We start from the raw sequence: 27,372 nt of genomic DNA on the forward strand, positions 1-27,372 counted from the left end.
TTCCCATCTTCACTGAGCGGCGAGCACGCTTCCATGGCGCTGTTATTGCCGCGCCTCTCACCTTCCTCCTCCTCTTCTCCTTCGCTTCACGGCGCACTCCTCTCGGCGTGCTTCAGCCCGAGGCCGAATCGCCTTAATCTTAGGAGATCCCCCTCAGCCGTCAGAGCTTCATGGCAAGAGGTTTTTTTTTGCCTTTTCTTCTCCTTCCCTTCCTCCTCCTTATTCGTTATCTGGTGTATAGGGTTTCTGATTCTTGATTGGCGATCTTCGTCTTGGTCTTCTTTGTTCCAGCTTGCAGGGGTTCTGATCTTCTCTGCGATACCTTTCACGGCAGTGAAGGCCGTGGCGAACAGCTCCCTTGGGGAGGGACTCCGTCAGAGAATGGAGGAAACGAAGAAGGTCGCCGTGGAGAGCTCGGCAAGGTTCAAATCTCTCGCTAAGAAGGCAAGAGAAGAAAGGTAATCAGCTCATTTAAAGATTGTGGCTTTGATAAGATGGTTTGATTGGAATAGTAATCTCAGCTTTATTGCTGCAAGGATCAAATTTTAGATTCTATAGCTGCGAAGATCAAATTTGTGAAGAAGTGACATTTCCTTTTCTTTTCCCTTCTTCTGTGAGGGATGGGGGTGTGGAGGACTGAATTTGTTGAACCTGTATGCATTTGCTTTTCTCTTTTTTAAAATCAAATCTGAGGGTAGATGAAAAGTGATAGCACACTGGCACACTGATTATTGACCTATCAGATATTTGTAATAGATAATATATATATATATGTATCTCGTTTGTGGTAACTTGATGGCGAAGTTGTTCTATTTGCTAAAATATCTTTTCTTGATGATAAGGGAGGCGAAATGGCACCCGGCTTTATTAGTTGAAGAAGCTATTTGCAGAAAGTTTTGTCTATTCACTAAACTATCTATGTCATCTTTATCCTATTTGAATCCTGGCTCTCTAATGATTCATGACGTAAATTGTTTAAATATCTCAAAGAGTGAGAGATATAGATTATTGCATAACAAAAGAATTTGAAAAGTCCATAGGTGAAATATCATAACTTTAATATTTTTTTTTTCTATCTTGCAGTGATTCACCATTTACACTGAGTATCGCCTGTCGAAATTACTTTCCGCAGTTTGATTACTTAACAAATAAAATCTTTCACTTTTCTGCTTTGCTAGAAGTGCAAGTGGGTTTGAAAGTCTCAAACAGCACAGTTTACTTTCATCTCTAATATTGATTACAGAATTCTCTGTACATTCAACTAGTTGTCTCAATTTCTAATGCTGCTGTCTAGATATTTGATAAGTTACTGGAAGAACAGAGTTGGTGTACTTTTATGTTTATAATGTGTGCATGTTTGTGTGTGTCTATGCTTGCACGTGTGCACTAGAGTGAAGGCATAAGCTATTTGAGTAGTAGTAGTATTACTAAATAGTAATAATAGCAGCAGCAGCAGCTGTAGTAGTTGTTGTTGTTGTTGTGTTGTTATTGTTCTTGGTGTCATAGAAGTATTGAATATACATACATATACATACATACATACACACACACACACACACACACACACACACACATATAGATATATATACATATACACACACACACATATATATATACATACACATACATAGATACACACACACACACACACACATATATATATACACATACATATATATATATATACACACAAACATACACACACACACACACACACACACATATATTAGCAATAATATTATGTCGAGCTTACTTGACTGGTTCCATTTAAACATGGACAACATTCAAGTCTAGAGTGCCATGCCTTATAATGGAGATAAAAAGAAAATGCCTGGATGCTCATGGCTGAGGCTTTATGAATAATGTACATATCTCATAAAGACGTTCATGCAAGGCACATACTTTGGTATTGCACATAATTTAAGCTATGGATTTTTGTGAAATCAATTTAAGTTAAGGGATGGACATTTATTTAGCTGTAAATTATGTCGCTTGGACTAAGTTTTCAAGTTTTGCCATGAAAGATCGGTCATTATTACGGCCCAAATTTCCAAAATTACTAGCATGTTATGAGGTTGAACCAGAGCAAAGCATTTTTTTTAATATATCTGGTTCAAGATTCATGACCATATGGAACATGAATGTAGGAACCCATGCAGGCTATGCCTTTTGCCTCAAGTCATATAACTTGGAAACTACTCCCTATGCCACTGCCTTCATATATATAGTTAAAAAGAATATCAGAACCTTATCTCACCTAATCAAGGACTGAACATTTTGTGCAGTTTTTGGTATGGAAGAGGGCGTCCTCGTTGGCTTGGTCCAATTCCATATGACTATCCTCCTTATCTTACTGGAGAACTTCCTGGTGATTATGGATTTGATCTTGCAGGTCTGGGAAAGGATCCCGTAGCTTTCCAAAAATATTTCAAGTATGTAAACCTTATGCCAGTTCATATTTTATTTTTGTTAAATAAAGTTGCAACTAAATTACATATATAATAGAAACAAAATTATGGCTATCTTTTGCTCTTCACACAAGCTTTTGATTTTGATTTAGAAAGTTGTCATTTAAGATAGTTATTGTTTGTAAGAAGTAGACAGAATCTGATTTGCATTACATTGCTAAAAAACAAATCTTGTCAATGTAACAATTATGTTGCAAGCATGATCAGGTTGTTTTGTTACTTCTATGCAGCTTTGAGATTCTTCATGCTCGGTGGGCTATGCTTGCATCTCTTGGTGTTGTTGTTCCAGAATTGTTAGACCAATTTGGTGTTGTGCATTTCGTAGAGCCTGTGTGGTGGAAAGTTGGGTATGCGAAGCTTCAGGCAAGTATTTTTTTATGTAATAAAATTTTATGATACTTTGTAAGTAACAACAAATTCATTCTTAAGTTCAATCGCTTTCCTTTGGTATGGCTAACTTACATTGACTTTGTAAAATCCAATCTGAAGCTTGCGTGTCTTTATTTATTTTTTATTTTTAAATTTCTGTTAAATTGACATGCATAATGAACTTGAAATGAGTCAGAGTTTACTTTGGCTTGATCTTGAAGTGATTGCAAATAATAGACATCATTTACACTTTGTCTGCTAACCAAAATAATTTAGATACTAAAAGGCTGGTGGATGCCAAGTCCTATGGTTGATTAAATATAATGGAAATATACTGGTTATTCTTATCTTTGGTGAGAAGTTCTTTTTTTTTTCTTTTGACGGTGAAACATTTTCTAATCACTGTCTAATGATAAAGAAAATATAGTATTATTTTTTCAACTTGAAGTCATTTCACTAAATTTTCTTAAGGAATTCCATGTTATAGCTGAACTTTCCACTGTCTTACATTGTGCTCATGTCTGTTGTAATTTCTCTCCCATATGCATATCTGGGTGCGCGACAGACATTCAAACTTTCTCAAATATTCACCGAGTTTTGAAGATGTCACCAGATAATTTTGGCTATGCCATCATGATTTTTGGAGAACTGGCTCTTATGATGTTTCTTCCATGATGAGATTGGTTATCAATTACTTCTCTAGATATTGTGATCTTATTTTGCGGTAATTTATATAGTTTTGGATCTTTTATATGAAAAAAGTTGCACTAAAATAGGGATAAAATCACTAAAAATCATTCATCATTATAAAATCACTAAAGTTGTACTAATAACAATAATAGTACTAATAATAGTAATAATACTAATTATGGTAATAATACTAAAAATGGTAATAATTCTAATCATAGTAATAATAACAATAATATTAATAATAGTAATAATACCAATAATAGTAATAGTACTAATAATAGTAATAGTACAAAAATAGTAATAATACTAAAAAATAGTAATACTAAAACTAGTAATAAAACTAACAATAGTAACAATACTAATAATAGTAATAATACTAATAATTGTAATAGTGCTAATAATAGTAATAATACTAAAAATAGTAATAATACTAATCATAGCAATAATACTAAAAATAGCAATATACTAACATAGTAATACTACTAATAATAGTCATAATACTAATAATAGTAATAATACTAAAAGTAGTAATAATAGTAATAGTACTAAAAATAGTATAAATACTAATCATAGCAATAATACTAAAAATAGCAATATACTAATAATAGTAATAATACTAATAATAGTAATAATACTAAAAGTAGTAATAATAGTAAGACTACTAAAAATAGTAATAATACTAATCATAGCAATAATACTAAAAATAGCAATATACTAACATAGTAATACTACTAATAATAGTAATAATACTAATAATAGTAATGTTACTAAAAATAGTAATAATAGTAATACTACTAAAAATAGTAATAATACTAAAAATAGTAACAATTCTAAAAAATTAATGATACTAAAAATAGTAATAATACTAAAAATAGTAATAATTCTAAAAAAATAAATAATACTAAAAATAGTAACAATACTAAAAATGGTAACAATACTAATATTCATAATAGTTCTAATAATAGTAATAGTACTAATAATAGTAATAGTACTAATAATAGCAATAATAGTAATAATAGTAATTGTACTAATAATAGTAATAATACTAAAAATAACAATAATATTCATAATAGTAATGATACTAAAAATAGTAATTATACTAATAATAGCAATACTACTAAAAATAGAATAATGCTAAAAATAGTAATAATATTAAAAATAGTAATAGTAGTAATAATAGTAATAACACTAATATTAGTACTATTACTAATAATAGTAATAATACTAAAAATAGTAAAAATAGTAATAATAGCAATAATACTAAAAATAGCAATATACTAATAAGAGTAATAATACTAATAATAGTAATAATACTAAAAGTAGTAATAATAGTAATACTACTAAAAATGGTAATAATACTAATCATAGCAATAATACTAAAAATAGCAATATACTAACATAGTAATACTACTAATAATAGTAATAATACTAATAATAGTAATGTTACTAAAAATAGTAATAATAGCAATACTACTAAAAATAGTAATAATACTAAAAATAGTAATAATAGCAATAATACTAAAAGTAGCAATATACTAATAAGAGTAATAATACTAATAATAGTAATAATACTAAAAGTAGTAATAATAGTAATACTACTAAAAATAGTAATAATACTAATCATAGCAATAATACTAAAAATAGCAATATACTAACATAGTAATACTACTAATAATAGTAATAATACTAATAATAGTAATGTTACTAAAAATAGTAATAATAGCAATACTACTAAAAATAGTAATAATACTAAAAATAGTAATAATACTAAAAATAGTAACAATACTAAAAATGGTAAAAATACTAAAAATAGTAACAATACTAAAAATGGTAACAATACTAATATTCATAATAGTTCTAATAATAGTAATAGTACTAATAATAGTAATAGTACTAATAATAGCAATAATAGTAATTGTACTAATAATAGTAATAATACTAAAAATAACAATAATATTCATAATAGTAATGATACGAAAAATAGTAATTATACTAATAATAGTAATAGTACAAAATAGTAATACTACTTAAAATAGAATAATGCTAAAAATAGTAATAATATTAAAAATAAATAATACTAATATTAGTACTATTACTAATAATAGTAATAATATTAAAAATAATAATAATACTAATAATAGTAATAATATTTATATATGTGTGTGTCCATATATATATATAGATTTATACACATCTGTGTGTGTATGTGGGAATACACACACACACACAAAAATATATATCTATATAGATGTACACACATATATTTCATTGTAGTAATATTGTACTATTAATAATACATTATTATATCATATCATGTTATGCTACATTATTATGCTGTAATATTCAATATTATATTACATTATATTATAATAATATTATACAAAATAATAATATTTTAATATATAACATTATATTGTATTATACTCCACTATACAGTACTATGCAATATTCTTTATTGTTATTTTATCATACCAAAAGTACTTTCTCATTTTGGTTATCAAACATATGTTGAAATTTCACAGTATTTTAGAAATGTATTTACCAAACAGCAAATAGCTTTTAATAAAAACTCTACTTCCAAAAGCTCTACTTTTTGAAAACTTTATTTCTAAACTCTCTAAAAGCTCCCTTGCTAATAGCAATCCCAAATAGGGCCTTAGCCCTGTTAGAATTTGGACCTGAATCCAAGTCCTCCCCATTCTCTTGTTTTATATTCATATTTCTCTGAAATTTTGCAGAAAATTCAAGCAGCTAGAAAGGGTTGTTAACTGTTTTTTTTTTCTTTTTTTCCCTATATATCATTCTGAATCCCTTTTTTTTTCACAGAACATGATCTAGTTCCTAGATTTCTTTCTCCTGTAAACTAAATGTTATATCAGTAATAGTTGATTTTTTTGCTTGATTGCTAAAGCTGCATGTGGGTACTCTTTGGAATGCATTGGCTTTCGTTAGTTTCTAACACTTGTATGACAAGGATTGCAAGTATTATGTTGTTCTTACACATTTTCTTATCTAAATTTACTGACATTAATTAATTGCTTGCACTTATTTGATATCTATCACCTTTTATTTTATATAGAAAAAGAACTATCATTATGTGTTATATGTGTTTTTCTTGTTGTAAGATATAGCAAATATTTCCTGTTAATATAACAGGTGAAGAATGTATTTCTGTTGATCCCAAAAAACTCCGTTTTTCCAGGGTGATACTCTTGACTATCTTGGCATTCCAGGATTTCACATAGCTGGCAGTCAAGGAGTCATTGTCATAGCTATCTGCCAAGCTCTTCTAATGGTAGTAAGACCAGTGCTTTTTTCCTGCTGTTCTTTAGTAGTTTTAATTATAGATCTGAGGGAGTGACTTGGCATATTGTAGAAAACTTAAGCATTAAAAAGACAGTTAACTTGACAGAGGAAAAACAAATTGCCAACATCCTCAGAAGTTCATTTCTAGTGCCTTTTTTTTGGTGCCTGATAAACCTGTCATTATTCATCATGCTCCTGCTCCTCAAATTTTGCATAGAATGGCCTTGTTGATTATTTTTTGTGCCCATCGAACATTTATACCATGTAAACCTTTTAAATTTCCAATCATGAACATCCACCACATATTTGCTGTTTGATCAAATAACTTTTTGTTGATAAAATGGCAAATTTTATGAAAAGAATGAGTTACAGATAATCCAAAAACGTCCAAAATGAATGCCATTACAGAAAATAGGCTCCATGCTAGAAATACTTCTTGTGTGCTCCTTAGGAATATTCTGTTCACATTTTGGGCTTAATGTTGCATAATCTTTCAGAAATTTCACTCTTAAAGAATCAGCAGATACATAAAATGTTTCTTTATATAATTACTAGGTTGGGCCGGAGTATGCTAGATACTGTGGAATAGAGGCTTTGGAGCCATTGGGCATATACCTACCAGGTGACATAAATTATCCTGGAGGTCTACTTTTCGACCCTCTGGGACTTTCCAATGACCCAGTTGCTTTTGAAGAGCTCAAGGTAAAAGAGATAAAAAATGGACGCTTGGCAATGATTGCTTGGATAGGCTTCTACCTTCAAGCAGCTCTGACTGGTAAAGGTCCTGTGCAAAACCTTCTTGAACATATATCCGATCCACTTCACAATAATGTACTTTCTTTTATCAAATCAACGTAAGATAGAAGTCTGAAAAAATGCGGTCTTCTTGGCTGCCCTTTGAAATCTAAATTATTAGGAAAAAAATGTTTGTGTAATTTAAATGGTACCAGAAAATAATACAACGGTTAAATCATTAGAGTGCTGAGTCTGATTAGGTACTGGCTAGCAGTTCATACTTGCACAGTTACAGTGCGTAAATTCTGGTTCTAACTTCTGCATGATTTGCTTTCTTTGGGGCTGCCTTTCACTGGGCCGCTTGAACAGCAGCAGTGACTCCAGTTTAATGATGAAGGGTAACTAGTGCAAATTATCCTATGTTTGGTTTCAGTAAGGTAAAGAAATGTAGACTGTAATAGACTATAGCCTATTACAGTCTCTCTCTCTCTTTCTTTATATATATATATGGATATAGATATAGATATAGATATAGAGGTAGATATAGATATATATTGATCAGCTATCCAAAAAACATATAACTAAAAAATTAAGTATAAGGTATTGCAAGCACCATAATTCATAACCTGCTAAGTGTTATTCTGACTCTTGAGCTATTGTTGTAATTCATAACCTGCTATGGCAGATTAAGGAGTCCCATGAAGGGAAATTATAAATAGAAATACTGCCTACGCCCTGGGATTTGCTAGATAAGATAGAGGCATTATCTCATGTTAATTGGAGGTGAATTAATGCATGCTGTAAAAATTTCATACTTCCACTCATGATCTACTTTCTTATATTGTTCTTAATTGTTACTAACAATCGCTTTCCATCCACATTTAACTTGGACTCTGGCATCCCTCCCAGTTGGAACCTTTGTTCACCCTTTAACAACAACAGTTTCTAGCCTTCATCACATTTATATGTTCATACTCACAAGAGAATAAAATGACAACATTTTTTTTTTTACTGGTTGGGGGTCACTTATGAAGATTTTGCTGCCAGATCTCTCAGTATGTTAGCTACATCAATCCAGGTTCAACTTTTGCCAGTAGGTCTATGTAGGAGAACAGGTCTGATTTCATAAGCTAGGGAAGACAGGTTCAAATTTTGGTACCAGGTCGAATGAACTTATAATGGACCTGCCTAGTTCGCTAGCACTTAGAAAGTGAAGAAAAATTTCTTCATAGGCATTGAGGTGCTTCCTAGAGCTGGAGAACCTTAACCAGAAATCTGGTTTTTAGGGTTGAGCTAGATAAGCCTGTGTGCTTGATTGCAATTTCAGATGGAGGTTTTTTGTTTTTTTAATTATTTTGGTAATCTTCAAATGCTTCATACTGTTACAAGAGAGTTTTCTTCTTCTTCTTCTTCTTCTTCTTCTTCTTCTTCTTCTTTTCTTTTCTCGATAAGTAAAACGGGAGGAGACCGGCTGTGGGAAAATCTGGTGAGGGCAAGGTATGGACCTGAACTCAGGTCATTGGTGCTATTTACCAACTACACCAGTTGGCACCCTCTTATAAAGGAGCATATTGCTTGATGGAAAATAGAACTACAATGTTTCAAAGCGAGGTACATGCGTTATGATTTATGTTGGTGCATGGTGTAGATAAACTTGTTTTGTTGGTGCATTTGAACAAAAATCCTTGGCCAAAAACAACCGCAAGGTTTGCCATGCGATATGTACATTACAAAATAAGATGACTTACTGCACAAGTGCACTACAGGACTGAACAATAGCAGCTACTAGAGTTCAGGTTCCTAGTAAAATTGGTACGAGCCTTCGCCAGTAACATGTGAGAAGGATGGAAGTAGACATGGTGCATGAACTATAAATGATGTACAATAATATCTCTAACAATACAGTCTGCAACTAAGAAGAGGACCATATTGTTGCTTGAAGTAACTAAGGGCATAATAAGATTCTTCTGTGCTTCTCTTGTAATTCACTTAGTTCATGCAACAGTTAAATAAAATGAAACTTTCGCAAATAATTGGCAAAATGACCTGCTGGTCATGGATGGTGGCAATAGCATGCAGCAGATGATACCAGCGAATAATGTTTCATGTGTGATTAAACCATTGGGCATTTATTCGAACTTCCATAAACTCCGAGAAATAAAAACTTTTTTATTTTATACATCCAAGTATTTCATTTTTCTCATTCACCCACAGAATGGTTCGAAAGTTTTCACTTTCAAGCTATTGCCCTCTGCTTTGGAAGACCGTAATAGTCCGTGAACAACAACTGTAAGTTCTTTCCAATTTATGAGTTGAGATAATCTCTCTCTTTTTCCTTATGTTTTCTCTATTTAAACTTGGTCAACTATCTTTCATTCCTCATCACAGACATTAGCAGTTGGAATTCCTACTTTATAGGCCTCTTTTGATCTAGGTTGTCATTTCTTGCCTCGGTATTCTAGTTGTTTCATGATAGCATCTTGAAGCATGCCTTCTCAGTAAAGCAGAAATACTTTGGCATCACAAGTCTCTAGCTATCATGATGGAGGAAACTATCGTAATGGGAAATGTGGTTGGTGTTAGTAGGAAAAATATGATGGTCCTTAAGTTTTACTCTAAGAGAAGATGATTAAAGTATGTATTGATGAGATCTCGTACTCAAGTTCTCCTTTCTTTGTCTTCTTCTCACTTCTGGTGAATATGGCACGATGCTAGAGGCAAATCATGCAGCCACATGTGACAACGTCATCCTTACTTCAAGCAGTTGCCCATGTTGCCTATAATTTATGCATGCAATGGAGTATAGAAAATGATCTTCCAAATATACTGAAGATTCTTGAACGTTAGACTAACCTACAAGCTATTGTTGCTTGTAATGAACATCCAAGATTTCTTGTAAAAGAGAACATCAATATTTCTTTTGGGGGGACAGAGGGAGAGAGAGAAGGGAGAGATGAATACTTTCTTACGCTTCTGATCCACTTTGATATAAACTCATCTGTGGACCTAGGATTACAGTCTTTAACTTTTGGGCATGGCAGCTCCATGTGAAATCAAAGTTTGCAAGAGCTAGTTCAGTAGAGAGATATGAGTTCAACTTTATGTTGATCAATGCTGCACGACGATCGGTGTATAAATTTTGCTAAATCATCAAAACTTCTCTAATTAATTTCATATTTTTCTAGAGCAATATGTTTTCCAATTTATCCCAACTTTATGATAACTAAATTCTTGTAAGATATTTGAAGGCCATTTTGGTTCATAACTTACATATTCATTTGGGCAAGGGCATCATCACCAAGCTATTGCCCACTCCACTTGTGGCTAATAACAAACCATCTATTCCTTACACGCAATGCATCTTGGTGAAGCCAAATAAATATAAATTTATATTATATCATATATCTTTTAAAGATATTAACAGGATTTTTCTCGTACACATTCCTCGTGCTATCACCCTTAAAAGAGTGACGAAAATCCAGTTTATTCTTTTCTTTCCTTTGTTTCCGTCTTGTTACTCTCCATTTGTATAATTATGAAGTTAAGCATAATTTCTTCTTGTCATTCTAATTGTTCCCGCAACAATTGCACTGTGAGAAAAAGATCTCCGTTGCAATGGAGTTGTTTGACGAGAAGATCACCGGTTGGTTCACATCGCTCCAGAAAAAGCCTATGAATTCCTCATCTTGCCTTCCCATACTTCGTGCGAAACTCGCCTGGTTAACCAAATTAATAGCATGTTAAGGACTCATTCATCAAAAGGTCCATTTATTGTAGCCTGCTTTCAATTCCTTGGGGTAACTTAGACCGGAACTCGTGGCTTTCAGGCTTTCCGATAGACTTCTCCGACTTGCAGGATTATTTAGAAAAAATTCCTAGTGATTCAATTGAAGTCCACGTTGGCTACGTGGTAATAGAGAAATACTTCTTTTTTTTTTCTTTAAAAAAATGGTTGGTTCATGTCATAGATACGATTAAAGAATTATTCATTTAAAGTAACACATATTTGAAGCAAAGCAACACTTATTTTTATTTATTTATTTTTAAAAACAACTGCCCCAAAGCCATGGTTTTATTAGATACAGCACATCGACTTGGTTCACGTTGGAATTTGATGGGTAGTTCTATATACACCCCCCCTATTGCTCAGGACACCCCCCAAAAACCAAAAAGAAAATACCCAAACTAACCTTTAGTGTAATTACCATATTGCCCTTGAAATTTTCTCATACACCCCCCTTCCTCCTCCTCCGTTTCGTTTTGAAAAGAAAAAAAAAAACCCCCCCTCAAACCCCCCTTAAACCCCTCGATCCATTTACATCGTTTAGGCGATCTTTGAAGGAGATTTAAGCCCCATTCGAAGCATGGACAAGCAACTAGTGATTTGGGACGAAGAATCGGCCGCAAAGGTACGTGTTCCACCTTGTTTCGAAATTTTTTTTTTTTCACGGTTCGTGCTCCGTTCGGCACTGGATCGCCGAACAAAAGGCTTCTGTTCGGCTGAACAGTGCCGAACAGAAGCCTTCTGTTCGGCAACCCTCAACCGAACTCTTCTGTTCGGCTGCACAGTGCCGAACAGAAGGCTTCTGTCCGGCACTGTGCAGCCGAACAGAAGGGTTCTGTCCGGCTCTGTGCAGCCGAACAGAATGCCGGCGACGAGAGGGAGAAGGGGGAACGGGGGGGTTTTGGGCGTTGGCGAGGTGCTTTGGGCGGAACAGTTCAAAGGGAGACGGAGGGGGTTTGGCCGCCGGCGAGGTGCTTGAGGCGAGATTTTTTGGGCGGAAGGGAGAAGCCGGCGGGTGTTTTGGAGGGGAAGAGCGGAGTGGGGGGGGGGGGTTTGGGGGGTGTAGAGAGCAATTTAGGTGAGGGGGTGGGGAGGGTGGGGGGTAATTTAGGAATTTTTAATTTTTTAGGGGTGTCCTTAGCAAATGGGGGGGTGTAGAGAGTATTTAATTTTTTTTTAATTTTTGGGGGGTGTCCTGAGCAATAGGGGGGGTGTATATAGAACCACCCGAATTTGATCGTTGCAATATCAATTACAAGAGATGTACAAATGACCAAGCATGCCCCTAATCTCAAACTCCAAAATTTTAGCTCAAATTTATATACCACTGATGAATGGCAAGAAGCCAAGTCTTGCATAATTTAGAAGGCAGAAAGTTGCTTTGACAGTAGATAACACTTTTATATTTTCAAAAATATTCTCGAACATGATAATGGACAGATGTGCAACCGATTCTAGAAGAGACAAGGGCTGTATCTTTCATGCGAAAGAAGGATTCAGATGATCGTCGCTTTGAGAAATATGCAGATAGATGAATGAAAGAGTTCCTAATACTTTGAAAGCTGTATGGGGCGTGATCTAATAGTTAACATCACCAAAAACAATCAATCATTCTTTGGCATGAGAGAGACAATCGAAACCCTTCTAGAAGTCACAGCATGCAGATGAACCCATGAGACAAAATGCATGCAATAATTGAGACCATGCAAATGTTCTCAAGATATCCGATCCAACACGCACCCATGGAAGAGAACAAGTGATTGGCTGGCCCTCAAGAGGTAGTTGTCCTGTTGAGGAAGACCATGGCAAGCCACCAACCGTTTCACTGGCATGCAGTTATCTTCCAGCAAAGAGCAGTGTCAGAGCCCAGACCTTTCAGTCTATGAGTCTTAGAATGGACCAGAAATCACGTAGCCACACTCGAACTTAAAGGGCCTGAATGGTAACTAACATTTCACAAAACCCTCACAAATTAAAGTTTGCTTCCCTTCCATAGACTGACACCATATAAATTTTAGAAGGCTCAGAAGGCACCTTTTTACTTTTAAAATGAGGTCGGGGTAGTGCGTGACGGTATCTGCTTTTATACTGCCTCTTCCCTTGGGAAGACACCATAACGGCCTCCTCCGGGATTCAAGTGAGAGCTTTTCCTCTCACGGTGGTTCGTGGGTTGGTAGTTCCACAAGCAAACCTGTGAAGCCATCCCAAGCTTTTCCCTCTCTCTCTCTCATGGCTCCATGGGGTACCATATACCTTCTGTCCCTCTCCTTGTTGCTGGCAGAGTTGAGCTTCTGCTTTGCATCTCAGGTGGGTTTCGTTTGATGATAGCTTTTAAATTTTTCTTTCTTCTTTGTGAGATATGACATTTTACTTTGCAATGACCGCTTTTTATACTTCTCAGGCTTATATCATTTATATGGGAAGCAGAAGCACTGATGACCCAGATGAGGTATTGCGACGGAATCACCAAATGCTCGCTGCTGTTCATGGAGGAAGGTTCGAACAGGACTAATATTCTTGTTACAGAGTACAGTGGTTCTAAGAGATATAACAATTGCTTAGCAACTAAAATCTTTTGAACTTCCAACAGCATCGAGAAAGCACGGGCATCGCACGTATATAGTTACAGCAACGGTTTCAGAGGATTCGCAGCGAAGCTAACTGAAGAGCAAGCTTCAAAAATGGCCGGTACGGTAGTTTCCTTGTGTCCTTTATATCTATGGTAGAAAAACACTGCTTTCGGATATGTTCTCATGTATTAATTGGGGTTTGTTTTCTTGGCATTCGGCATTTGGCACCGTAGAAATGCCTGGTGTCGTTTCAGTTCTTCCGAACAGGAAGAGAATCCTTCATACTACACATTCATGGGATTTCATGGGTCTTGCAACTGACGAGGCAATGGAAATTCCAGGCTTCTCTACCAAGAACCAAGATAATGTTATCATTGGTTTCATTGACACAGGTAGGTAAGGGGCTCTCTCTTGAGGGGTATATTTCTGAGAGCTTACAGTATCCATCTAGGTTACTTATAGTTTAATGGCCAGCACAGTCATTTGGTTAGTTTGAGGGATTTGCTTCTTCTCATACATTGTTTGTTATAGTACAGAGCATGTGATCTCAAACTGTTCTGGAATAAAGATTTCTGAAAACATTTACATAAACCATATACAGCCAAGCATGTCACATGGAACTGTGGAAGATCCTTGATAATTTTGAACATCACTAGAGGGGGAGAGGCCTCTACTTTATTAATTAACTAGGGCAACGGATTCTTCTTGGTGAAATTGTCTTCTTTTAGCAGGATTTCGAGTTGCTTATGATGCATATGACTACCTACTTGGGTTCTCTAACTACTAACATAATGCTTCCATGGTTCTCCAACTTTCTATATCTATTATATTCATAAATCTATGCAAATAAAGCTTCTGACCCACCCTTACAAATGATGCTAGTATTCTCGTTGCACTTTTTTATTTATATTCAGTCCCAATGGTCTCACCTACAAATGAAATCAATACTTTACCAGAAATATTCTGTGATGTTTTGATGGTTATGTTGTCATTTAGCTAACTATATGTTGTTTACAGAAGTTGCTGAGTTCATCTTCATTAAAAAAAGACTGGTTCTTGTGATATAATAAATTTACTTTATTGCTGAAAGTCTTCTGGATTATTTATATACATGACTTCTGATCAGTTTTTTGTTTTCCTGAACGCTCTACACCGGAGAATTTTGTACTAATAAGCAGAAATATTGCATTTGAGAGTATTTCTTTGATAGGTGATAGAACTGTTCTTGATGATTGCTAGATATTCCATCAATAAAAGATTGGTAGATATTGATTGGATCGGTCTTTTTGTTAGGAATATGGCCAGAATCACCCAGTTTCAATGATGTTGGGATGCCTCCGGTGCCTTCAAGATGGAAAGGAAAGTGCCAAATTGGAGAGCCATCCTCAAATTTCACCTGCAACAAGTAATCCAGATATATTTGTACATTTATACATTAATATTCTCAACGAAGTTGTCTTTATTGTAATTTCTCTTTTATCTCCTCAATCTTTCCTCCCTCTTCTTGTAGAAAAATTATTGCAGCTAGGTATTATCTCAGGGGGTATGAAGCAGAACAGAGCAAGGGACTCCCCACAAATTCCGATATAACCGTTGAGTTTAAATCTCCTAGGGACAGCTCTGGCCATGGAAGCCACACGGCCTCAACAGCTGCGGGGCGACATGTGATGAACATGAATTATAATGGTTTGGCTGCTGGAGGAGCCAGGGGAGGGGTGCCGATGGCTAGGATTGCAGTCTACAAGACCTGTTGGGACTCGGGTTGTTTCGATGCTGATATACTAGCTGCCTTTGATGATGCAATCAAAGATGGAGTGGACATTCTGTCTATATCTCTTGGCCCCGAGTCTCCTCAGGGAGATTACTTCAGTGATGCAATCTCCATAGGTTCATTTCATGCACATAGCCATGGCATTCTGGTCGTTTCTTCTGCTGGGAATGCTGGAACTCGAGGCTCTGTGACCAACCTCGCACCATGGATGCTCACTGTAGCTGCCAGTTCCACCGATAGAGACTTTGCTACTTATATCTTGCTTGGAAATGGGACTTCTTTAATGGTAATTAAGCTGTTCCAATCTCAAGCTCTATGACTACCATTAACAATCATAGATTTATGCCAAGGGTACAACATTTTCTGAAGCCTGCTTTCCCGTGCTAGGGTGAAAGCCTTAATGCCTTTCAGATGAACACATCAGCAAGGACTATTTCGGCTTCAGAAGCCAATGCTGGGTACTTCACTCCCTACCAATCAAGGTAAAGGAACTTATGGTGTTCTGGTGATTCCTTACGAGTCAGGAAATTGTTCTCGAGTTGATTGAAATTAGTTCCTGTTGTAGTTTCTGTTTGGATAGCTCCTTGAATAGAACAAAGACAAGAGGGAAGATTCTTATTTGCCGCCATGTAGATAGTTCTTCTGAATCAAGGGTAGCAAAGAGTTTGGTGGTGAAGCAAGCCGGGGGAGTCGGAATGATTCTGATAAATGAATTAGAAGATGACGTTGCCATTCCCTTTGCCATCCCTGCAGCTGCTGTTGGAAGAGTAGCTGGTGATAAAATTCTGTCTTATGTTAACAACACGAGGTTCTACACATGGCTTTGATGCTGGAATTCTAGTGGAGACATGGATTGTTTTCTGAGACTAACATCAGTTTGTTTCCTGAAAATATTTCTAGGAGACCAAGATCTCTTATTTTGCCAACAAAGACCGTCGTTTTGGGATCTCGGCCAGCTCCTCGAGTGGCGGCTTTTTCTTCCAGAGGTCCCAATTCTTTGACACCAGAGATTTTGAAGGTACGTAGCTTTTAGCATTGCTTAGAACTTCCTCAAGCTTCTATGACAAGCTCATTACAGGTTTTTAAGATTGGGACACCATGAATGCTGATTGGTTGCTCATCTTTTGTTTGGGTCTTGTAGCCTGACATCATAGCTCCTGGACTGAACATCTTAGCAGCTTGGTCTCCTGCAAAACAGAATATAAACTTCAATATCCTCTCTGGAACTTCCATGTCTTGTCCCCATGTAACAGGATTGGTGGCTTTGATCAAAGCTGTGCATCCATCATGGTCTCCTTCGGCAATCAAGTCTGCAGTCATGACAACAGGTTACAATTCGACTTTTAAAGAGCCTGAGCTTTCTGGTAACAAATACCTCTACAGAGAGTCCAGATTCAATCCTTGATCTCTTCAAAAGATTGAAACAAGGATCAATTTCTACTAGTTGCTCGAAATACTTGGAACAAGATGGTTTTTTGTTAAATCTAGATACATCTAAATCTATAAAAGAACTCAAATTATTAACGCGTTACTTCATATAATTACAGAACGCAGTCATCGACATTCTTAATTGTTCTGATCCTTATTATAGTTCCCTTCTGGTTTTCGTATTAAATTCTTCTCTCTTCTTTGTATTGTCTGATGAGATTTTTGCAGTACTGTAGCATTTGGTTTTCTACGTTTTTGATGAATACCAATCGAAATATGTAAGCAAGAAACCCAGTTTCTCAAAGAACAAAAAGAAAGTACTTTATGCTTATGCTGTAGTAAATTGCCTTTGTCAAATATATTATATTTTAAAGAGTGATGAATAATAAGCAACAAACCAGAAACTAGAAGGTGGGGAAGAGTTGAACCAAATTAGTTTCTTTGCTTAAGCGAACCAAAGTTTCCAGTGTAAGTTTTGTGCTTCTCAATGGAAGGAGATAAAAAGTGGCATAGTGAGTTTTCGAAATATCCATTTATAATGTTCGCCTTCTCTTAGATAATCTAACACTCAGTACACAATGCAGCAACTATGTTGGATAAGAAGGGCAGTGTCATAAGAGCAGACCCTGAAGGACATGCTGCAGCTCCATTTGATTATGGCTCTGGCTTCCCAGATCCTATGAGAGCCCCAAACCCGGGCCTAATCTACAACACAGAACCAGAAGATTACAAAGCTTTCCTTTGTTCAATAGGCTACGATGACAAGTCCTTACAACTAGTGACTGGAGATAACAGTGTGTGCACCAAGCCGGCCCCGCCGCCTTCTAACCTGAATTATCCATCAATCACAATACCAGGTCTCAAGGGAAGCTACACGGTCACCCGAACTGTGACGAATGTGGGAGAACCCAGAAGCATTTATCATGCTATACTGTCTCAGCCTACTGGCATCAATGTTACAGTGGTTCCCGAGGTTCTTGTATTTGAAAGATATGGTCAGAAGATGAGTTTCATGGTGAAGTTCAGGGTGGCTGCACCTCCAAAGGATTATGTGTTTGGATCCTTGTCTTGGAAAGCAGAAAAAATTCAAGTAACCAGCCCTTTGGTGGTCAGAGTTCAATCCTCTGATACAGGCTTGTTCTGAAGAATTGGACATACTCTAGGACAAAGTTCTTAAGGTCTGGGAACCTTATAGAGGAACATGGAACAGAAGATATACAAGTGGTGGAGTAGCAATTCATAGATTGAAGTGGTCAGTGACATATGTTGATTCAACAAAAGGGGGTTTCCAAAATTTGAAAGGCTTCACATTCACTTTACCCAAGTCAAAAAAAAACAAAAAAGAAGGTACAGCTGTATCAATATCGAAAGTTCTGTAATACTCTTTTGATCCACTTCAATCTATGAATTACTACCAACAAATTTATGTTCTTGTCTGCATAACTAAAGCAAGCTGGGATCTGCATCTACACAGAAGATATTGCTTATAACCGAATACTTGATGCTAAGCAACTCTACTTTGTGATCCCTAGATATTATATTGCTGCCTTGTTTTTCATGGTAAACATGCTGTATTGTTATTCAGTGAACAAAATTAGAAATAATTTCTAATTTTATTGTTAGATTTTTTTTTCATTTTTCTCACTTCATTTTTTTTTTTAATCATTGTTGGTTCAATATATCTTCCCTTGAAAAAGAGTTTTATTCTGATGGAGAGGGCCATTATCTTAAACAGTATGATCTTTGTCGCAAAGAAACAAGTACAGTAACATGAGAAACAGAAGTGGGAAATCTAACTTCAAGAAAACTAGAAGTGTTTATCATGGTGTATCCCTCATTCCAGTGGGACAGTATGATGCTAGTTCTATTTTTTTCTTTTAACGGTCCTCAAAGAAAGGTTTAGAAATTTAGCAAGGCATAGCTCAGGAAACAAATTCATAGAACGTTGTCATTAAAAAGTAAGGGACTTCCAAGCGGCAACGGGACCTTCTATATTATACCAGTATTTATTTAGGGAAAAGGATAGGAGTCAAAACAAAACATCAATTCTCCAAGATAAATAGGTCGATGGTGCCTGTCAAACTTGATGTGCAATACCATTTTCCTGTGTACCCGTTTGAGCTGCCAATTTAGGCAGCTCTACTGATTGGCTATCATTATGAACTGAAATCTCTAAAGCCTGGTGTTACTAATCACTAAATAGACTTGTCAGATATACTCCAATGTTTAGCATACTAGAGCAGCCATGTATCTAGGAATTGCTACTATAAACCCTTTACATCCAATATCTAATTTATAGACTGCAAGCAACTGAAGCATATAACGCAATAAGTGCCATCAAACATAATTTACTGATGAATCCTTTTGTCTTATCAAAATATAACCAGGTACTACACATAATTTTACAGCAAGTAAACCATAGTCCTAAGAACCAAAGCTGGCTATGGGACAAGGATAGCATCACAATCCTCCTGGGGCCTGAATTTCTGAAGGATCAATAAGACCTTCTAGGACAACAAGCTCATCCAAAAGAGCAGACTTTTCATCTTCTAGGGTCTTAACTTCTGCTTCAACCTCACTCAATTCTCTCCCCAATGAGAAGCTTTCTTCTTCCAGCAATAAATATTTGCGCCTCAATGTTCGATACTCATCTTTAGACCCTGAGGCATCTAGCAAAGAATCTGGAGTTGATGTATCCGTCTGTTGGAAAGGCGGGGACACATCATTCTTCAGGCTTCTCTTGGATTTCTTTTGCATCTTACCAGACGGATGGGAAGCCTCTTTCGCTCCTCCAATTTCTGCCTTCATCTGAATTGCAGGAGCCATTTGGTTCAATGACTTCTTTTTTCGTGGCTTCTGATTGGAGGCTTCCTTTAGTGGCATAATTTGTGGATCTTGCATTCCTGACAGGACAAAAGGTCGCACTGCAGAGGTTCACTTCAAAAGCAAAGGATTCTTAGCAATGAGAAAGAAGCCATAAATCCAGGACCTGAGACATACAGAAGATAGACCAAATAATTTACTAGAAGTTTGAATTGATGCTGTGTTTGCTGGATTAGCTAGCTGACAAGTTTTAGGAATTTTCATGGCTTAGAATTATATATGCAAATTTTAAAGAAAAAAAACTAGAAGTCCATGTTCAGAATCTACGTTACATTATCTACTATTCTACTGATTAAATGCTCCATGGTGATCTAAATTGCACCCACAATTCTTTTGAAGCATTTATAAAATAGCTAATCCCATGCTAGTTCGAAAGAAAAATGGTCAGTGCTCAAACCTTAACCAATTCAAAGCATCCTTTATTGATAATGCCATTATAGAATCCAGCTTATCTCCAGCCAATTCCAAACAGCCCAAGTAATATAAAATCCAAAAGACACAAATAAGATGAAGTGTTTCACAGATGTCGAAATATACTAACTAGGAAAGGTCTGGCTGGTTCCAAAGATGCATCAGTCCACTAAGGGGGTGGACTGTGCTTGACCCTTGAGTCCCCAAAAGGGCAAGTCACCACCTCAAAAAGACTGAGAACCTGGCCAAAAGAGTTTTACCATAACTTCTGATGATTTGCATGGGCTGGTGAGGGCATTCTACTGTCTCCCATTGTTAAGGAAAAAAACATTTAGATTAGAACTTTAGCTCTACTATCATATCTCTCCATATATCAAAAATGAAAAGTACTTGGCAATTCTGAAACTCCAAGCTAAGACACTTTCTGTTTTTTTGGCATCACAACTCATAAGGAGTATGCAGAAAAGATGCAGGCAGCAAAACGCTAACATTATGCGAACAGGAAAACATCTTAAAAACATATTATTATATCATCTAATTCAATTGATCAGGGATTATAAATGAAGCTACAATTTAAATCAAGATAAGCAGCACAAAGCTTTGATGCAGACCAACAAGTTTCAATCTTGGTGGAGTCTCGAGCTCCTCATGACCTCGTTTTTCTGTGCCACTAAACTTTATTCCATCAATATCTCGCAGTTACACACCATAGATTGATGAACCTCCTGACTTAAAGCAAACCACCTTAATTGAGGCTTTCTCTTGAGAATTTAAGCAGTTCCCCCAAAACTCTCACCAAAGAATTGTCAAAACTAATGTAGATAAAGTCATTTGCCCCCAAAAAAGAAGGGGGGAAGGCAAGAACCAGCCAAATGATTCATGGAAGGATAACAGACGGCAGCAGGTCAAACAGGCATCTTGCAACATTATCTGATTTGCTGCTTCTAGTAGAAAGCACAAACAACATGAGCAAACGGGATGGAAAATTTGTTACCAAAGATGACAACTGAAAGGGATCTTACTTGTCCATCAGCTAGCAAAGTAAAATGACATTGCAAGGACCCATTTGTGACCAGTCCAGGATTAGGAATAGAGATTAAAGGCCATAGTAAGATTCGCTAAGATCTTACCTTCAGCAATTTGAGGACCAAAATCTCATCTCATGTTGTACCCTCCAGTGAAATCTTTTCGAGGTGAAATAAGAAGTATAGACAATCTTTTCGTCTCCAGTGTCAGCAAGTTTTATCATATATTCATATTTGGAAGCCTGGACCACATTTTTTCGGTATGCATTCCTTGACATCATCAAGCAAACTTACAATCTCAGTGCAGCTGGTTTAGGACAAAGAAGCTAAGATAGGTTCTTCACCACAAGCAAAGGTCCGGCTAAAATTGAACTGACACCATTGTGCACATTAAACCTAGTCCTAATCATCTAGTCATTTAGTTTTTCAAAAACATTCCTCAAACTTAAAATCCCTATACCTGTTAAAGATTTTGAACTTGCGATCACTTTCAAGCAAATTATATCCGTAGCATTTACTTGTTGCTATAAACAGTGTAATTCCTACTTACCAAAGGCTCGGCAGTACCTGTACCGTACTGCAATGTGCAATACTAAAAGTCTTTTAGTTTGGTCTTGATGGCCCTTGACTTATCTTGAAAAAAGTAATCCTGCTATATAAATAAATGGAATCAAACAGTCCTTATCACTCCCCCCAAGGGAGATCTCTGAAATGTTCATCTACATGGTAAAACATTACTAATAAGGTCTTGAAACGAGAATAATTAAGGATGTCACATAGTCAACTTGAATAAGGCTAGTTTTCTACCAAAGGCCCAACAGACCCACACATATACTTAAGAAACATCCAACAAAGTGTGTTTTCCCCTTCATCATTTATAACCTCTATCCACCTTTCCAGATTTGATGTCTTTCTCTCCTGTTTCTTAACATCTACACTTCCTGTCTTCCAATACCAATGCTCTGTAATATGAGATAGAGTACTATAGCATAAAACAGAATATTTTTTTGGATGTACTTCATTTGAAAAAAATCTATAAGAGTTTCTGAAAGTAACATTCCTTCAGCTTGCTTGGTTGATCTATGAGAAATCATAAACAAGAAACCTTCTGTCTTACCCCTAATCCCCTCACAAACTCTTCAACTCAACCCCTCTCCCATCCTCATTTGCAAGTCCAGCTTTCTTTCCGACCGCCACTTCGACCCATTTGTCCCTGCCAACAAGCTCATAGAGGACCTAGATATCTATGCCTCCTCCATCTCCCTTCAAATGCATGATAATGCTCCAAACATCGAAGCCTGCAAACCCAAAAAAGAAACTATTCTTTCTACTCTCTCACGCTGTTCACAGCAAATTTCAGAACCTGCCAAACGCAATATGAGATAAGCCATCTCGACCAGCTTATATCCCCGCAAGGCCAACTCTATACTTTCGCCAACCCAACCGACAACCTGCTTCAATCTTCAACAGTACAACTCAAAATTAGAGATCTAGATCCCACAAACTCAGATACCTTTTTTGTGCCCTAGAATCAAACTTGAAGCCCTAACAACATCTAACGAGATCAATTTTACAGCCGGGGGTGGAACATAACTTGGACCGCATCCTGCAATCAAAATTTCAGACGCATCTGCAGCTCATACACAGCCAACCTGAAAATAAATCACTCTCGGAATTTAATCGGTCTTCTCACAACCAGGAAAACGCCTCATCCGGCTCTAAACCAGAAATCGAAGGACAGGAATTTTACAAATAGAAAATCTTAATCAATCCCTGATATGAGAACAAATACGAAACCAGAATTCGGGGAGACAGATTCTTCCACGAAGAGAAAAATCCCAAATCACGCAAAAGGACCAATCGAAAGAACTCGCGTATAACCTAAAATCGAGAACATGTAAAAAGAATAGAAACTCGACATCATGGCCAATTGAGAATCAAAAAAAAGAAGAAGAAAAAAGAAAAAAAATAGATGCATGGGGTTGGAGAAACATACCAAGAAACAGGGGCACAAGGAGGAGGTCGAAGGGACTTGGCCAATGGAGCCGAGGAAAACCTCTTCCCAGACTTCGAAACCCTTGAGACCAATCTTCCTCCCAAAGCTCGAGCCGTTCTCTGTTTTTCTTTTTTTCTTCACTTAAAACCACCGGGCTGAAGCAATTCGGGCCAGGCCCAAATCTAAACGGAATGGGAACCCCAAGTTGTCCGTGTATTAGTATTCCTAAACCAAGTACAACCCTGGCCCAAGCCCGGCCAGTTGGAAGCGACGCCTGGAGAACGTGGGTGATGTCGGTTTACAATTACCACCTGCTCTCCTCCAAAATTCCTCCAAGCGTCCATTATGCTTATTCTTGTATCATATAACTAAATATAATCTCAGCCAAGCTTATGCCATGGGATCCCACCCATTGGCCAACCTTCTCTTCCTTCTCCTCCTGCCGGCCTCCTCCCACCCCACCCATGACTGCCCCCGACAGTGCGGCGGCGTCGATATCCCATTCCCCTTCGGCATCGGCCCCAACTGCTCCCTCCCCGGCTTCCAAGTCTCCTGCGACCACCACTCTCGCCCCCCGCTCCCATACCTCGCCAGCACCCAACTCCGAATCCTCTCCATCTGCAACGGCGAACTCCGCGTGGACTCCGCTCCTTTCGTCGCCACCGACTGCAGCGACGGCCGCCGCGCCCTCGCCACCATCTCCCTCCCCTTCGACGGGCCCTTCACCATCTCCGGCGTCTCCAACCGCTTCGTGGCCATCGGGTGCGACACCGTGGCGGTGGTGGCCGACGGCGGCACGTTCACGAGCGGGTGCGTGTCGCTCTGTTCGACCCGAGAGAGCGTGTTGAGCCCCGGCGGGGCGTGTTCGGGCGTCGGCTGCTGCGAGGCGAAGGTGCCGAGGGGTAGGAGGTATCTCAGCATGGGTGCTGCCAATATGTTCGGCTACGTCAATGTCTCCGCGTTCGACAATTGTAGCTATTCGTTTGTGGTGGAGAGGGGAGGGTATGAGTTCAGGGAGGAGGATCTGAGGGAGTTTCCCGGACGGGCGACCATCGCCATGAGGTTGGAGTGGGCGGTGGGAGACGACGGAGACGGCGGGTGTGGGGAGAATGCTTACCGTTTCCCGGCGGTTAGAGGGAGCGGGTATCTTTGCAACTGCTCCGAGGGGTACGCTGGGAATCCGTATCCTGACGGCTCTGGTGGGTGCCAAGGTACAAGACTATCTGAATGCATTAATTACTAAAGTTTCAGTGTTTTTGCGAGTAGATTTTGCCAATAGATTTTGGCGTTAGATTGACGCTTAATTCGATCCACGGATTTGTAATATTTAACAGGATTTGGTCAATATCTAGCGCTGCAATACTACTTCATGATTATTAGACAGAAATTCCAATCAAAACCTTTTTTAATGTAATTTAACAAGCAGAGCAGTCCAAAAATCATTTGATGTAACACCAACCGCACAACATGCATTGAGATACGTGAGATTCATTTCCCCACTCTCATTTTCTCTAACAATCTAAGCATATTCTCCCCTCATTATAAAGGCATCACCTCTAATTACTACTTAGGCAGAGAGGTAAAGGTTAAATTTTGAGTAATGTTGGTCCTGCTTGAAAGCCTACCCACCAAACAAGATGTGGGAGGATAGGTACAATGTAATGTGTGGGGAGTAGCCCCTCCTAACTTCAAACAATAATTAAATAAATAATAAAATAGTATAGACTTAATTTTCTCATATGTGTTGCATTCATTTCCATAACACTTCCCTCAGGCTCCATTTAGTATATAACCAAGCCTTCTGGGATTGCAAGTTGTGAGACTTTCATGGAATTGAACCCTAATCAAAATATTCAATAAAAAGAAAGTGAGTTAACACCTAGGAAACAGTTTTTTTTTTTTTAATGTTGTTGTTGTTTTTCCAATCATGTGTTGGTTTTATTCGATAAAATGATGTTGATGATTAGATAAGTATTCATTCTTTTCATGCCAGATGTCGATGAGTGCAAGGATCCAGAAAGCAACCCTTGTGTCAGTGGTGCTCGTTGCTATAACAAAATCCCTGGATATGCTTGCAAATGCCCATTTGGTAGTGCTGGAGATGGAACCAAGCATGGATCTGGTTGTAGAAAGGTCTTCCAAATCGTCGAAGCTGTTTTAGGTACCAGAAGTACAGCAGCTATATCACCATTATTCTAATTACCATTCCTTCCTTCAATTTATCAGTCACAAAGTATCTAACTACATATTCTCCTTCTCAACCTACTATAGGTGCTTGTGTGGGCATTGTAGCGCTGCTCTTGTGTGGGCTATGGTTCTACTTCGCATTTAAAAAGCGAGCACTCATCAAGCTGAAGGAAAAATATTTTCATCAGAACGGTGGCCTGCTATTAAAGCAGCAACTTTCGACACGGGAGGGCACCGATTGCACTAGAGTTTTCTCTGCGGAGGAGCTCAAACGAGCCACCTTCGACTACGACGATGCTAGAATTCTAGGCACCGGAGCATACGGCACCGTCTACAAAGGAGTCCTCGAGGATGGCACGACGGTGGCCATCAAGAAGTCCAAAGTAATGGATCAGAGCCGGATCGATCAATTCGTCAACGAGGTCGTCATCCTTACCCAGATCAACCATCGCAACGTCGTGAGGCTCCTCGGTTGCTGCTTGGAGACCAAGGTCCCAATGCTGGTCTATGAGTTCATTTCTAATGGCACCCTTTATAAGCACATCCACGACCGCGGTCTCGACGGCCCCATCCCATGGAGGGCCCGTTTGAGGATTGCAACCGAGACAGCGGAAGCACTTGCCTACCTGCATTCAGCTGCCTCCATGGTTGTATTCCACCGAGACGTCAAGTCCTCGAACATACTGCTGGATGACAATTATACTGCCAAGGTATCCGATTTCGGGATCTCGAGACTGCTCCCATTGGATCAGACTCAGGTGCCAACATTAGTGCAAGGGACTTTTGGATATTTGGATCCTGAGTACTTGCAGACGAACCAGCTGACGGCAAAAAGCGATGTGTATAGCTTCGGAGTTGTTCTTGTCGAGCTTTTGACGGGGCAGAAGCCCGTATCTTTCCAGAGATCGAGGGAGGATATCAATCTGGCGATGTACTTCTTGTCGTCGCTGAAGTGTAAGGATCTGAAGGATTTCATAGACGGGGATGTGATGAGAGAAGCCAGTGTAGAGCAGCTGAGTGCTGTATCGGAGTTGGCTAGGAAGTGCCTGCTCCTCAGGGGGGATAAGAGGCCAACCATGAAGGAAGTAGCCCAAGAGCTTCTTACCATTGCTGGAATTGGAAGTCGTGGTGGAGATGAAACTGGGGAAGAGAGTGAGGATCCACCAAACAAGAGATACCTCGACGTAGTTCGGCCCACAAGACGGTCTTCCAACATACTTGTCCATCTTCCTCAAAAAAACAAACCCGTTCGTTCATCACTGTTGATCTAGCATGGTAGGCTACTGGATCTCAGTTTGCATTCCTCAATTCACAAAATGTCGCGCCCCTTCGAAGGAGAGAGATTTTCTCCTGCATCCTAGTAGCTCATTTAAATTATTTCAGACATTGTTGGATCAAGTTTGCATCCCTTCATTTGAGGAACCTAGTAGCCCGTTGAAGTTATTTTGGGACATTAATTGTTAATCTTGGTAATTTATACTGTTACTGGCTGGCAGCCTAATTCTTCTTCTTCTTCTTTAATGTTGTTACTAACTTTGCAACCTAATTCGTCTTCCTCTTCTCCTTCTCTATCATGAGTGACTAAATGCATGTGGTAAACACTAGTTTGCTTGAAGATAATATGGAGAAAGGTGGATGATTCCTGGTATTAAAGTTCAAGTCATGAATGATGGAGAGTAAATGAGAGGAATCAAACACTCGGCAATGATCTCATTCTAATGATCTTTCCTAACTCTCCATACGCGACCA

The 27,372-nt window shown here is 37.8% G+C and overlaps 4 protein-coding genes across 7 annotated transcripts; 3 read left to right on the plus strand and 1 right to left on the minus strand.

Moving 5' to 3' along the window:
• Window positions 1-7,831, plus strand: LOC103702265 (chlorophyll a-b binding protein 7, chloroplastic). 2 transcript variants are annotated; one of them, XM_026802668.2, is made up of 6 exons: window positions 1-180; window positions 292-458; window positions 2,286-2,432; window positions 2,699-2,831; window positions 6,730-6,825; window positions 7,389-7,809. In XM_026802668.2, exons 1-6 carry the CDS (start codon window positions 34-36, stop codon window positions 7,689-7,691), a joined length of 993 nt encoding a protein of 330 aa, XP_026658469.1. In that variant the 5' UTR covers window positions 1-33; the 3' UTR covers window positions 7,692-7,809. The 2 variants fall into 2 exon arrangements, with proteins under 2 accessions (XP_026658469.1, XP_008782823.1); XM_008784601.3 differs by having other exon boundaries at window positions 5-180; window positions 6,730-6,822; window positions 7,389-7,831.
• Window positions 7,832-7,977: 146 nt separating this feature from the next.
• LOC103702266 (subtilisin-like serine-protease S) lies at window positions 7,978-18,765 on the plus strand. Of its 3 annotated transcripts, none has more exons than XM_039127999.1 (12): window positions 7,978-9,857; window positions 12,793-13,659; window positions 13,754-13,848; window positions 13,943-14,040; window positions 14,156-14,314; window positions 15,216-15,327; window positions 15,433-15,979; window positions 16,081-16,175; window positions 16,259-16,501; window positions 16,594-16,711; window positions 16,835-17,021; window positions 17,706-18,765. In XM_039127999.1, exons 2-12 carry the CDS (start codon window positions 13,582-13,584, stop codon window positions 18,263-18,265), a joined length of 2,292 nt encoding a protein of 763 aa, XP_038983927.1. In that variant the 5' UTR covers window positions 7,978-9,857; window positions 12,793-13,581; the 3' UTR covers window positions 18,266-18,765. The 3 variants fall into 3 exon arrangements, with proteins under 3 accessions (XP_038983927.1, XP_038983928.1, XP_038983926.1); XM_039128000.1 differs by lacking the exon at window positions 7,978-9,857 and having other exon boundaries at window positions 12,565-13,294; window positions 13,371-13,659; XM_039127998.1 differs by lacking the exon at window positions 7,978-9,857 and having other exon boundaries at window positions 12,565-13,659.
• A 676-nt stretch (window positions 18,766-19,441) lies between these two features.
• LOC103702264 lies at window positions 19,442-23,612 on the minus strand. Its single transcript, XM_039128001.1, has 2 exons — window positions 23,437-23,612; window positions 19,442-20,045 (listed from the first exon to the last, which is right to left on the minus strand). The coding sequence occupies exon 2, from the start codon at window positions 20,020-20,022 to the stop codon at window positions 19,582-19,584; it is 441 nt and encodes a 146-aa protein (XP_038983929.1). The 5' UTR covers window positions 20,023-20,045; window positions 23,437-23,612; the 3' UTR covers window positions 19,442-19,581.
• Window positions 23,613-23,833: 221 nt separating this feature from the next.
• Window positions 23,834-27,110, plus strand: LOC103702420 (wall-associated receptor kinase 2-like). Its single transcript, XM_008784860.3, has 3 exons — window positions 23,834-24,647; window positions 25,430-25,606; window positions 25,708-27,110. The coding sequence occupies exons 1-3, from the start codon at window positions 23,834-23,836 to the stop codon at window positions 26,892-26,894; spliced, it is 2,178 nt and encodes a 725-aa protein (XP_008783082.2). The 3' UTR covers window positions 26,895-27,110.
• Window positions 27,111-27,372: the final 262 nt, after the last annotated feature.

The sequence above is a fragment of the Phoenix dactylifera genome, chromosome 7 (assembly GCF_009389715.1).
Source record: "Phoenix dactylifera cultivar Barhee BC4 chromosome 7, palm_55x_up_171113_PBpolish2nd_filt_p, whole genome shotgun sequence".
NCBI lineage: Eukaryota > Viridiplantae > Streptophyta > Magnoliopsida > Arecales > Arecaceae > Phoenix > Phoenix dactylifera.